This window comes from Vicugna pacos, chromosome 29 (assembly GCF_048564905.1).
Source record: "Vicugna pacos chromosome 29, VicPac4, whole genome shotgun sequence".
NCBI lineage: Eukaryota > Metazoa > Chordata > Mammalia > Artiodactyla > Camelidae > Vicugna > Vicugna pacos.
In genome coordinates, this window is record NC_133015.1 from 3,842,226 (window position 1) to 3,856,606 (window position 14,381).

A 14,381-nucleotide genomic window follows, 5' to 3' on the forward strand; every position below is an offset into this window, starting at 1 on the left:
ATAAATCAAAACTTGGAATATGATTCTGTCTTCCAGGCTACATTCCAGAGACTTCTTCAATGATAAAGGATTATTCTTCAAGAATTACCTAGGGAACTTTTTCAAAAAAACGATGCTCAAATCATATTCTAAGAAAATTTAATTAAATAAGAATTTCAGGGGCTGGAAACAAAGCATCATTAATTTTTTAAGAAGCAGTGTGCAGCCAAAGTTGAAACCACTGGATTAACTAGAGGTACTTGAAAGAAGCTTCAGAGTTCAGATTTATCTTTTATCTAATCTTAACCTCTAAGGAGTCTATCTTGCTGCCTCATATTTCAGACATTTGAGTTGGATTACAGTGTACTTGCCAACAATAAAAATAATCAAATTATAAGTATTTCAGTCAATTTGGATGACAACTCAATGGGGGGAAATGTTTATTGTAAAACTGTCTTTTCTTTATTCCTTGCGTCCAGAGAGGCTTCAGCTTGTCTTTTCTTGAAAAATAATCTGATGGCCTTAAGAATTAATCCATCAGCACATTGCAACATCCTGATGCTTTCCTAACAATCCCTGAAGACACTGCTCTTATTGCATATGTACAACAACTCATAATTTAACCAAATATAGCAAAAGCATTAATTTTCTACCCAGGAATGATAGAATCCTTGAGCAAATCAATGGTACATGTTAGGGTGTATCACTGCCAGTAATCCAGTCCTGGTACCAGATTCTCTAACAGCGTTCTCAGCTCTAAACCAGAGAAATTAAATCTTAGCTTAAACAGGAAAGCATTGTAGTGGAAGGGAAAACGGTAGCTCATAAAAACCCCTCAGCATCCCAGAGAATCACATCAGGCAAAGACAAAGAAGTTAGGGTAAACCAGGATCTTGCCACAGGGGCCATCTACAGAAGGTGATGTCACTGGTGCCACGACCACCAAATACTAGTCTGGAAGTAGACCATTCATGCGTTAGGGGCTCCAATTCTCTTCTACCTTCCAATGGATCTGATTATGTCTTTCATTCTAGCCTTTTCTGACATCATTGCTCTTCTCCTTTGGAAAAAAATGTATCTGGAAAAGATTTGATGTAAATAATGAATGTCAGTGATAGTTTCTCCAGTTCAGCTGAACTAATGACAACATTGAAATGTTTCCTCACCAACTGATTTGAATAATCACTGTTAAAGCACCCTGTGAGGCAGTCCACAAGCACCTGAGCTGCCCCACATTCTACAATCTCCCACTACGAAATCCGTGGTGACTGGAACATCAGAGATCCTTCCAGACCCTGCCCTGAGCGCTTTCTTCTCAAGGGATCAGGGTTGGGCTCCACAAATTGTTAAATATTTAAATAACACTCTTCCTTCCATGACTGAATCTTTGGCACAGGAGCTATAAAGTGGCTTCATAAATTATCCAAGAGAGCCCAGAATGTAAGTGTGGGTCTACGGTTTGGAATCTAGCAGGCTCATTCCAGAGTCAAAGCTCTAAAACACAGAATCATACTATATTCCTCTAGATAAGTTTATATCTCAGTAAGTGAATGTCTCTCACAAAATTCACAGATTGAAGAGATGGGAGGCACTGAGGACAGCTGGGAAGGGTATCAGGAAGAGTGTACAAGTGACTCTGAACTCATTTCACCCACCCACATAAGTGCCTAAGGCTGATGTTGCCTTAGGACACAGACTTCCTTACTCCTAGCATCCTTAGGACCAGGGCATATCTGGCAGCTACTTTAAAATCCTTGTTTGTTTAATTTCCATGAATTATATTTATACATAGAAGAAACACCAATAATAACAAAAATAGCACTTGTCTATTGAATCATCACAGGTTACACTAGTGAAGTAATTAAACAGAGGCATGAAAAGAAAATGAACAGATATATTTGTTCCATTATAATAAACAAATAAATGGAAATAACTAATTTGATTTTAGTATCTTTAACCTCTAGGTGAGGAAGAATCCCCTCGATTTTATTAAAGAATTAATCATTGAAGAATAACAATCTGACAAGCAGAAAAAATATCCCACTAAGGGAACAATTTTCTCCTTGCAGGAGATTAGGTGTGTTTGAAAGTTCCAGCAGTAAAATCTGAAAGCTTGTTTTAGATTTACTGCTATTCTTGGTCTAAAGGGATATTAACAATAGAGCTAAAGGCCAATAAGTTATAGGGAAAAAACTTTAAGAAAGGCAAGTAGGAGCCTTTGGGCAAAATATGTTTACCACTTCATGTTCCGACATGGGTGACATGGTAAATTTAAATTTCCAAGACAGAGGAATTATGTACAACTGAATATGTCTCCCTGAGACCTGGAGTGATGAAAGGCATGCTTGAAATACAATAGAGGGAGGTGGAATCAGGTTTAAAGAAAGATGGATTATGTAAAGAAATCTGCAGTTTTATGGAAATGTATGCAGTTGAGAGTAAAAATATGTTGAATAACATTTTTTTAAAATTGAGAGGGATCATCAGAATGTACACTTAATGCATTTTAACTACATTCAACTCAAGCAGGTATAGAAAGTGTGTATTACATTTTCGATACAGGTCAGAAAGCAGGCCCACAAATAAACTCACACAGAGCTAGGGGATTTCTACTTTCTCTGGAGGTCTGTTTTCTCTGAAAAAAGAGTGCCCAGGATATGTCAACACATAGGGATAAAACAAGGTAGTTCCAGAAATTTAAAAAAAAAGTTTAATTCTTAAAAAGCTTAACTAACAAAATCCATACATAATAATATTTAGATGTCTCCAGGAAATAGATATTTAAGAAGATATAAAAATATTCCAAATTCAGGGATATAACAAGGGAATATTTGCAGAAAGGAGTCTGCCTATAGCACAGGTATAACGCAGACCATAATGTAAAGATACTGGCATCTAAAAGCTTAGAGGATATTGAAGATTATAGCTCAATCATCAATTTATGATGATAGCATAACTGAAGCCATGACCACACGTAAATTCATGAGGTTATTCTATATTTCAAAACAAGGAAGGAAATCTACGTGGAATTCTGAAGACTATAAATGTAAAATGTAATTTCACTATACCTTCAACACTAGTCCAGACAGAGATAAGTTGTTTGTTGTCATGAACTGTCTGGTAAACTACATAAACCATAGAGGTAAACTCGGTTTTGTGGCAAAGTTATGTTTCGTCTGTATTTCCCAGCACAGGCAAAATAGTGTTTGAATATGATTTTTTTCACACAGATTTCACTCTTAACAAAACAAATAATGATTTGGCTTTCTAATGGCATTGGATCAAGGTGATAGATGAAGTGATACACACAACTAGGAAAGTGGGTACACTGAAGGAATTATGCCAACACTTCTATACAGTTTACTCCCCTGATTTATCCAGATATTATTAACATTGCCTGCTCAATTCTAGGGTAAATGAAGTTTGCAGCTCTGGCAGAAGTAATGCACAAGAATAAATAAAAATATGTAGAAAAGGAAAAAAGTTGGACAGAAGTGGCCCTGACAAATATAAAATTGTACTATCAAATAAGAGTAATTAAAACAGCATGATAACCTTTCCATTTCCAATAAGAAAGCAACAAACCAAGTAAATGAGTTCAGAATCAGACAAAAAAAAAACAGATTTAAAAAAAATTGCATCTAAAACCAATGATAAAATAATGGGCTATTAAATACACAATGTTAGGACAATTAGCCATATATGATTGTTGGAGATAGAAATGATCCCTTCATTGTATGAAAAGAAGTTCTGAATAATTCAAAGAACTAGTAAAAACAATAAAAAAAAACCTATATAGCACATTAGACACAAAGCCAAGAAGCCCAGCGATAAAGTAAATGGAGGGGATACCTTCCATCACATTAATAAAAAGGGGTGTTTGAAATATCTGAAAAGCAACAATGGATGAACTGGGGAGAATATTTCCAATATATAAAACAGATAAACTGCCGTTACTACTAATATAAGGAAAACATATGAATTGGTGAAAAGGGGCAATGTAATGAAAGTAACAAGAGCTATAAATCGGTAATAGAGAAATGCAAATATCAAATAAATATATAAAAGAAGTTTTACGACATTAATACATAAGGAAACGCAAATCAAAATGATATACAGTTGATTCTTATTATTCGCAGTATTTATGTTCTATAAAGTTGCCACAAAAACTGAACTATTATTCCCCAAAGGATCGCAAGGTTAGATTTCTGTAAACCTCTAGTCACAACATTTCCATCAACTGATCAATACATAAGATTGTTTTAAGGGTGTTTCTGTTTAAAGACATCTTATTTAATGAATACTATTGACTGATTCATTAACATTGAACTCACAGCCAACAGCACTATACCTCATGCCTGATGGAAGCTGATCTAACTCAGTTATTACCTCTCTAAGGCACATCACTGCTTCCTTGCACTTGGGAACACCAGACGGCCCTTCAGCACCATGCCATTATAAACGGCAAAATCGCCAACAAACACAGAATATGGAAAATGCGGCACTAAACAGATGACAAACATCATACTTATTTGCAGTATGAGAATTGAGAATTCTTTCATTTTTCCTCAGCTGGGAAAGTGCATGTTGCATGGTTCAAATTTTTCACTATTCTGAGCATGTCTTCAGGAAGCACAAGGGTATTGATTTGGGGTTAAAAATTAATTTTTAGTGAGCAGGCAAGTTCACAAATTGGTAATCCAGGGATAATGAGAATCATTTTAAGGTATCCGATGAGCGTAGTCTGAAAAAATTATGTATTCCATGCTGCTGTGGGGGAACAGGGATTTGAATACTCTGCTGGTGGAGTATAATTTGGCGGTGCCCCTTTGTATAAAATTTGGCAGGATATACAAAATTTATAATGTGCATGCAGTATAGCTAAGTGATGTGCGTGTGGTATAGTTAAGTAACCACTTCTAGGTTGCGCCTGTGGAAATATAAATGTATATAGAATGTAATTATAAGAGTGCTTATATCAGGATCATTTTTCAAAGCAAAATTTCATGAATAATCAATTTTCAGACATAAAAGAGTATCAAAATGAATTACAGTTCATCCATACAATGATACATACACTAGAAATTTCTAAGGAATATATTAGACCCATATATACAAAGAAGGTAAGACATTCTACATGTATCACTAAGAAAGAAAAATGGAAGAACAATATGTATAATTTATGTTAATAAAACCAATTTCTGTTGCTATTTAAAATTTTGAATATACAGTTGACCTTTGAACAATTCAGGAGTTAGTGGTGCTGACCCCCATGCAGTCAAAAATTCTGCATATAACTTTGGAACCCTGCCAAAAACCTTGAATACTTATAGCCTTCTATTTATTGATGGGAAACCTTCCTGCTAACATTGAGTTGATTAACAAATATTCTATATGGTATATGTATTATACACCTTATTCTTGCAGGAAGATAAGCTAGAGAGAAGAAAATGTTATTAAGAAAATCATAAGGGAAAAAACGTTTACAGTGATGTGCTTATTAACACTGTTAAGTTTATAGCATCTGTTTACAAGATGAATTTCCTGTCAGCACTTCCATCAATATTGTCTTATATGATACAAAATATTGTAAATGTTGTAGGTATTACTAGCCCTGGACATCAAATATGAAAAGATGATGTGACAAAGAAATTCACATTTATTTACAGGTATAATGATTCATGTGTTGGTAACGAAGCAGCAGCAATATGATTGCTTCATGGTTGCTGGCGCGATCTAGTGCCGCCTGGTGTGACTGTTTCATGGTAGCCTAGCCTAACACTAATGGATCAATTATGATAAAATTTTACTGGCATGAGTAAGTATATTATAACCATATTTATAAAACAGTATTGGAAACATTGTTACTTAAAAAAAAAGCTCTCATCTGTGATGATTGGCTGATACGCACTCAATCCAATTATGAGAGAGAGAGGCATACGGTAGGGAATGTAATTCTTTGAAAGTAAAATTATAAAACACTAATAAAACTAACATGTTATTCATATGATATGAAATATCACTCGCCTTATGCCTCTGTAAGAATAGGCTATCCACTTTAAGTCTTACACATGACGTTTCAGACTCAGGACTTGGGTGATGACAATGATAATGGCACAAAAAATTCCTATACAGTTCTTGCCGTGCAGTTATACTTCCACATGAAGACACTCACACATGTGTGCAACAGATACGTGCATTAACTGCACGGCAGGATGATTATCTACTATTCGTTAAGTGGAAGCGGATCATCATAAAGGTCTTCATCATTGTCGTCTTCATGTTGAGCAGGCTGAGGAGGAGGAGAATGAGGAAGGGTTGGTCTTGCTGTCTCAGGTGTGGCAGAGGCAGAAGAGGTGGAGGAGCTGGAAGTGGAGGGAGGAGAGTCAGGCACACCCGATATAAATGTATAGGAATGTATCATAATTTCTGAGTTCTTTGCTTTTTCATTAAAAAAAAAAAGTTTCTATATGGTACCAATCCTTTTTTTTTTTAAGTGTCTGCTTTAGTTTCAGTGTCTGTATCATAGAAGGGTCCATGTCATTAAAAAAAGGCAAAAGCAGTCTTGAATAATCTAAACTGTTCTTTCGGACTATCTAACGTCACATTTTTGTTTCTGGCACTGCTTCTTCTACGTCTTCTTCTGCACTGGGTCAGAAGCACTTACCTCCATCAAGTTATCTTCCGTTTACTCCTCTGCTGTGGTGTCTATTAGCTCTTGAATTTCTCCAAGATCTGTGTCTTGAAACACTTCACCCTCCCAGCTTTTTTTTTTTTTCCCTATCCACAATCTCTGTCAGGATTTCCTTCACTGGGTCTATTATAAATCCTATGAAGTCATGCACAACATCTGGACACAGTTTTCTCAGCAAGAATTTATTGTTTGGGGCTTGATGGCTTTCAGTTTTTTCTGTAACAATGATGGTATCTTCAGTAGTGTAAGCCTTCCAGACCTTTATGATGTTTTATCAAGGTCTCTCCGATAGAGTCAGCAGTCCATTGTAATAAGCCTTAAAGTTCCTTTTGACCTGCTGATCTAAGGGATGAACTAGGGACATTGTGTTTGGGAGCCATTAGATCAATTTGATGCCTTTGGTGTTGAACTCTTGGGGTTCTGTGTGGCCAGGGGCATTGTCCAATATAAAAAGAACTTTATTGCAGTTTATTTTTTAAATTAATTTTAGCCCATTGCGGGGGGGGAGATAATTAGGTTTATTTATTTATTTTGAATGAAGATCCTGGGGATTGAACCCAGGACATTGTGCTAGTTGAGCATGTGCCCTACCACTGAGCTACATCCTCCCCCTCAAAAGAACTTTAAAAGGCAGTCCCTTGTTGGCAAAGTACTTCCTGACTTCAGGGACAAAGCATGGATGGAACCAGGCCAGAAAAAGTGTTTCATTGTCCAGGCTTTCTTGCTGTACAACTGAAAAACTGGCAGCTAGTTTTCTTTTCCCTCTAAAGCTCAGAAGTTAGCAGCTTTTTAGATAAGAGCAGTCCTGAACATAAACTCAATTGCATTTGCACAAAACAGTAAAGTTGGCCTATCCCTTCCTGCCTTAAATCCTAGGGCTCACTTCACTTCCTTACAAATAAATGTCCTTTGCAGCATTTTTTTTTCCAGAATAGGGTACTTTCATCTGTATTAAAAATCTGGTCAGGCAGACAATCTTTCTCCTTAATAATTTTCTTCATAGCATATGGGAACTCGTCTTCTGCCTCTTGGTCAGCAGAAGTTGCTTCTACTGTCTTATTAACATTTTTAAACCAAACCTCTTTCTAAAATTATCAAACCATCTTTTGTTGGCATGAAATTCTCCATCTTTAGGTTCTTCACCATCCTTTTGCTTTCAGTTGTCATACACTGACTTCACTTTTTCTCGAATGCTATTACAGTCCCTAGGCATGACCTTCTTACGGCAATCCGGCACCCACATCAAAGCTGCAGTTTCAAAACGAGATCAAAGGTAGTTTGCAAAAAGTGCAAGATTTTTAAACCTGCTGGCATAGCTGCAGCAACAGCTTCACTTTTTTTTCTTCACGTTTTATATATTTATTTTTACAGTGGTCCCCATGCTGGACTCATTTATCTTGAAGCAGTGGTTAACCTCAATTGCAGTTCTCCATCTATGGTGCCCATCAAGCAATTCAACGTTTTCTTGTCATGTCATGGCTTTTCTCTGCTTCTTAGGAGCACTTCCAGCATCAAGTGGCACTTCTTATGAGTACGATGTGTTACTCAAGGTTTACGGTACTGTGCTAAACATGATGAAGAATACACAGGAACCAGGAGAGAGCAATTTTGACTGTGATAAGAAATTTATTGGAAAGACCAAATGTTCAAGTGGAGGTGATTAGTATCACATGACAGTTTAAGCAGACATTTGCAAGACTGGAATTCACCATCATAGTAACAGGAGGTGGCTATAAAATTATTACAGAAGTACAGTAAGTACTACAGTTAATTTTATGCAATTTTGATTGAATACTGCATCTTTATACCTCCCTCCACTGTGAATAGCACCATGTAAGGGTTTGTGTGTGTTAACTTTTAATAAGTTCTAATTTTTATATAGATCTGTGTTTATTTTATGGCAGTAAGTGATAAAATAGAGTCTACATATTTTTATACATTGCTAAAATGACTTTTTCTTATTTTTTTCAATATTTCTAGGCTATAAATACCATCTGCAAGTTTTTGTAAATTGTTTGCAAATCTCCAAAATATTTTCCAATATATTTATGGAAAAATATCCACATATAAGCGGACCCACACAATTCAAACCCATGCTGCTCAAGGGTCAGCTCTCTATATAAACTCATATAAATATATGCTTAAAGTCTTGAAGAAAATAGAGAAAAATAATTGTTTGCTTACTTCCAAAGTGGAAATTAAGAAGATTTAAAGATAAATTTTTACTAGTTTTAGATATGCTATTTATTTTTACTATTTAGGTAGTATATTGTTGATTTTTCCCACAATAACAACATTAAAAGTAATTTTTGCTATTGAAAAATACAAGAAAGGAAGATTTAAAGGGCAAAAACTTATTTTGCCCTTGAAGACTTAATTAGTAAGAAAAATACAACCTTATCTTGTGCTATAACATTCTAAATTACATAGCACTGTAAAAAACAAATATGTCAGCTGTCATGAGTCAAAGCAGCTGATTCTAAGCTGAGCATGGACATTTCAGTGAGAGGAGGCAACATCCCAGGTCTAACAGAAGTTTGCTAAATGATTTAAGGAAAACTCTATAGTCATAGAAAACTAATGATAAGGTGTTTGAGGAAAGTTAATTGACATGATTACAAAGAATATCATGTCATGCTATCAATAAAAACTCACAAAAGATTGAAGAAGGTTGTTCGATCTCATAACTTCAAGGCCCTAACGAAGGAACGAGACTGCGGAAAATATGCCTAAGCTCACCTCAGTGTGTCCTCACTCATAACCCTTCTTTACTAGACTGTGGGGTTTTATCTGCCTTTCATTAACCTCTATGAACTCCTAAAATGTATGGAAAATACTCTGTTTGCAGGTCTGTATAACCTCTCTCCCTTGCCTCTGGAGGGAATGATCACTAGCGGGCATAAGATGCTCAAGGGGTTAAAATGACACACACACACATGAAAGTTTTGCACCATTACTTTATACAAAGCAATTCATTCCTCCTGCTATGCTCATTACTTTGTAAATCTTGATTATAGCATTTTTTACATGTTCTTTGGCACATATTAGGACATCAATAAATGCTTTTTAAATGAATGAAAAATTCAGTATATTGTATTTACATATAACACACTTTAAAACATTATGCCTCTCCCTTTTCTCTAGAACTATTCCAAAAGCCATAGAATTGCCACTATATATATATACAATTGACAAAGAATTCCTTGCCAATACCACAAGCATACAAACCACTAGGTACTGTATCTGCACAATGTTTAATTTCAGCTCATTTATAACTATTTATTATCATGTTCAATCATTATCTAGAAAGAGTCTATAGTCATATATGCCAGGTGTAAATAATACATTTAATTTTATACCATCATATTCTCAGTGAGAAATTATTAAGCAAAGTACTCTGAGCTGTCAATGTATGTTTAGCAAGCAAAGTGGGAACAAGGTATTAAAACAAAATCATTTTACTTTAGTTCAATTAATTGATTTGGTGGTTTAGTGTCTTTACTTAAAAGGAAATAAATTATATCTCACCTTGATTTGCTTCATCAAGGCAGTAATGAAAATAATAGATGTATTTCTTTAGCCCTACTAAAAACTGATGTCTTTTTTTTAATTAAGTCAGCAGAGAAAGAGCAAAACAAATTTTTAAATCAAGACAGCTTAATCAAATGAATAAACAGTTTAATTATCTAAAATCAAAACTAAATGTTTTCATTTAAAAAGGTAAATATCTAAGAATATATGTCCCATTTTGACATACGGGTAGCCATCTTGTAACCAGAAAAGTAAAACACTTAAATCTTAAAACATATCATGTATGAAGAAGTGTAGATTTCTATCATCGCAGCCTTGGATATACAGACAAAAGCAGATGAATAGAAATAATTGCTCTAGACTTTCTTCTCAACCACAGAGAGGCAGGGGAAAATAAAAGAAAGAATGCTAATGGTAAATGCAACAAATTTTTTAAAAATACTTAATGTCAGGACAAGATGGTTATTTTCTGGGTTTCAAATTTCTGAATTCAAATTTCATGATGAATTTCTGATTATACATATACAGAGTTGCACCATCCTACCACTTTTTACTCCCCAGGTCGTAGATCTATCTCTTCATCTTAACAGCCACTAGGTTTAGAGTTGGGAACAATTATCTTGACATTTATCAGTGTTTTGTGTTACATTGTTAGGCATCTTCTTATTTTATATCACTAAACTAAAATATAACTATATAAGACAGTTCTGATTTTTAGTCAATAGTCCCTAATATAGTAGCATATTCATAACAAACTTAGTATGTATGATTATTATGTCCAATAGAGAGATGACAAAATTTGATCATCCTCACAAAATTAAACATATATAATTTTATATGATTATTATTGCTGCTATTATTTTAATTAATTTTTTATTATATTTTTAATCTAGGAGTAGTTGATTAGATCTTCTCCATCCAGCTGGTCATTTATTTAACTACATTACATAATGGGCTATAATAAAACTAGAAGATAATATACTTCATTCACTATTCCCTGAGTAGTCAATGTACCATACAGCCTTCTCACTTGCATTTACAATTGCTTCACTGCATTTTGGTTATCTTTCTCCTTCCATCAATATGCCCACATCTGTTGTCTCTGGGGCCTGGAAAAAGTCACACTTATTGTATGGCACTTATATGACCATGCCAGCCTACATGGTGGCTTTTCTCTCCTTCTTCCAAAGTCTGGGACTTATGATTTCCACACTCATCTTGGCACTTACCATTTAGTCGATTACGTCTCGTATATCGATCCCTTATTAGTTCTAAACTTCCTGTTACTTAGGTGAAACTGACTTTTCCTGTAATTCAGACTTACCTTCCAATTAATCTCAGAACCTCCGGGGAATAAAACAATGATTTATATGTCTTTGAAATTCTCAAAGCCTAGTTCTGATTACACGCTAGATGCTTTCTAAAAATTTGAATTCATGTTAGATAAAATATAATTATGAATAGTAATTTAGTGCATGTCTACTTGCAAACCCCCATCTTTGTTATTTTAGGAAAGAATCAAGACTACTTGATCATACCTTACCTAATTAACAGCAGAGATGAACTGTTCCAGGAAATAAAAGATTACCAGAAGAGCAAGAAAACTTGTCTAAATCACAGTGTGAACTATGCTTTAGTCTTGCCAGTAAAAATAGTTATCCCACTTTCTCCTAAACAATTAACTGCTGTCAGTCCACTACTGGAATCTTCTCTTGGTAACCATCTAGTGTCTGCAGAGTTGACAAGACATAAATAAGCTTTTAATTCCATCCCCAATATTACTCTACTCCCAATCTTCTAGAATCCAGTTAACGTCATCCCTATCTTTTCAATTCCTCTGCCCAAGAACTTAGTCATTTTACAGCTTTGGCATCAGAAAACCCCTGTAGATAGACCTTCAAAATATGAAGTTGAGCCATTTGAAATGATCACGTTGTTGATTTCTAAAAAACAGTTAAAAGAGAGTAATATCATATGGTTTACCCATAATCTGTTCAGAATCAAACCACTTCTCATCACCTTCACTGTTACCATTCTAGTCCAGGCCATCATCATCTCTTTAAAAAAGAAAGAAAGAAAGGAAAACAACAACAAAAACCTAAGACCTTTATTGAGATATAATTTACATACCACACAACTAATCCACTTGAAAGAAAACAGTTCAATGACTTTTACTATATGCACAGAGTTCTGCAACCATACCATAATCTAATTTAGATAGAACCTTTTGTTTTTTATCACCCCTAAAAATAATTTCCATCTTTTGGTACTCACTCTTCATTCCTCCCCATTTTCTCTCCCAGTCCTAACAACTGCTCATCTACTTCCTATTTCTATAGATTTGTGTATTCTGAACATCTCATATAAACAGGATTATATAATATGTGGGCTTTTGCAACTAGCTGCTTTTACTAAGCACAGTGTTTTCGAGGTTCATCCATGTTGCAGCATGTATCAGTACTTCCCGCCTTTCTATTGATGAATATTCCATTGGATGGATATACCACACTTTGTTTATCCATTTATTGGTTGATGGACATTTGGGTTGTTTTCATGCTTTGACAATTATGAATAATGCCATTACAAACACCCTGGAGTGAAATTACTTGGTCATATAGTGGATGTATGTTTAATTTTGTGAGGAACTGCTAAGCAGCTTTCCAAGTGGCTGCACCATTTTATGTTCCCATCAGTTGCATATGAGAGTTCTCATTTCTTTATCTCCTTGACAACATGTACTGTCAGTGTTTTTAAAATTTTGCTACCCTAGCAGGACAGAAGTGTTTTCTCACTGCAGTTTTGATTTTCATTTTCCTAATCATTAATTATGTGCAGCATCATTTTACACACTTATTGGCCATTTGTATATCTTCGGAGAAATATCTTTCAGACTATTGACTGATTTTTAATAGTGTTGCTAGCACTTTTTCAATATTCTGGGTAAAAATACCGCATCATAAAAATTATTTGCAGTATTTTCTCCCACTCTGTGAATTGGATTATCATTTGTTGAATAGTATAATTTTCAGCAAAAATGCTTTCAATTGTTATGAAGTCAATTTATCTATTTTTTTCTTTTCTTGCTTATGATTTTGGTATCATGGACCATGAGGAGTTTGCCTAATCCAAGGTTACAAAGATTTACTCCCAAATTTTCTTCTAAGAGTTCTGTAACTTCAGCTATTACATTTAGATCTATAATTCTCTATGACCTATTTTAATTTTTTGTCTATAGTGTAAAGAAGGGGTCCAACTTCATTTTTGTGTGTAGCTATCCAGCTATTCCCACAATGTTTTCAAAAATACTATTCTTTCCTATTGAATTATTTGGCATCCTGCCAAAAATTAACTGACTGCAATTACAAAGGTTTGTTTCTAGACTCTCAGTCCTATTCCACTGACATAATGTCTATCTTTATGCCACTACTACACGGCTTTGTAGTAAGTTTCAAAACTTGGAAGGGTTGAGTCTTTCAGTTTGTTCTTATCAAGATTGTTTTGCCTATTCTGCATCTCTTGTGTTTGTCTATTCTGCATTTTAGGGTCAGATGGCCATTTTTTCAGAAAAGCAAGCTGGTATTTTTACAGGGATTTCACTAAACTTAGAGGTTAATTTAGAGAGTATGCCATCATCGCCTTTTACCTGGACTTCCGAATATCTTCCCAACTGGTCTTTCCACTTCAGTCCTTGTCCCTCAAATCTGTTCTGCATACGGAAGCAAAGCAATTCTTTAAAAACTCGTCAGATTTTATTTCTTCTGTTTATAAGCCTCCAAAGCATTTATGCCTCACTGAGAATAAAATCTAAGATCCTTACCATAATTTAATCATCTCATATCAGCAATTCTCCTGCTGCTATTCTGACTTCATCTGTTACAATTTTCCTCCGCTATCACTCATTTCAACTGCACTGAACTTATCATTAATCATTCCAAGCAGGCCCTCATCTCAGATTCTTTATATTTCCCATTAACTCTGCCCATATCCTTCCTCCTCCAGACATTCTGCACTTTCCTAAGGTCTAGGATATAATATCATGTAATTATGGGGGGGTCCTTCTTGATCACTTTATCTAAAATAGCATTTCTTTATCTGTCTCTACCTTCTGATCTACTTTGTGTTTCTTCAGAGCACTTACTACTGCCTGACATTTATTATATACACACATATTTTTTAG

General features: G+C 34.9%; 1 protein-coding gene across 8 annotated transcripts in view; it reads right to left on the minus strand.

The window, feature by feature from the left end:
• CNBD1 (cyclic nucleotide binding domain containing 1) overlaps positions 1–14,381 on the minus strand; it is a 299,007-nt gene that overhangs the window by 60,266 nt on the left and 224,360 nt on the right. Inside the window, exon 12 of one of the 8 annotated variants that reach the window (XR_012065401.1) lies at positions 6,155–6,344. The exons of 6 other annotated variants lie outside the window; for them this stretch is intronic. Coding sequence is in view for 1 of the 2 variants with exons in the window: in XM_072951722.1 (XP_072807823.1) it covers positions 1,026–1,057 (32 nt within the window). In the remaining variant the exon portion in view is untranslated. Of the gene's footprint in view, positions 1–979; positions 1,058–6,154; positions 6,345–14,381 lie in introns of all 8 variants that reach the window. One more of the 8 variants, XM_072951722.1, reaches the window with a different exon arrangement.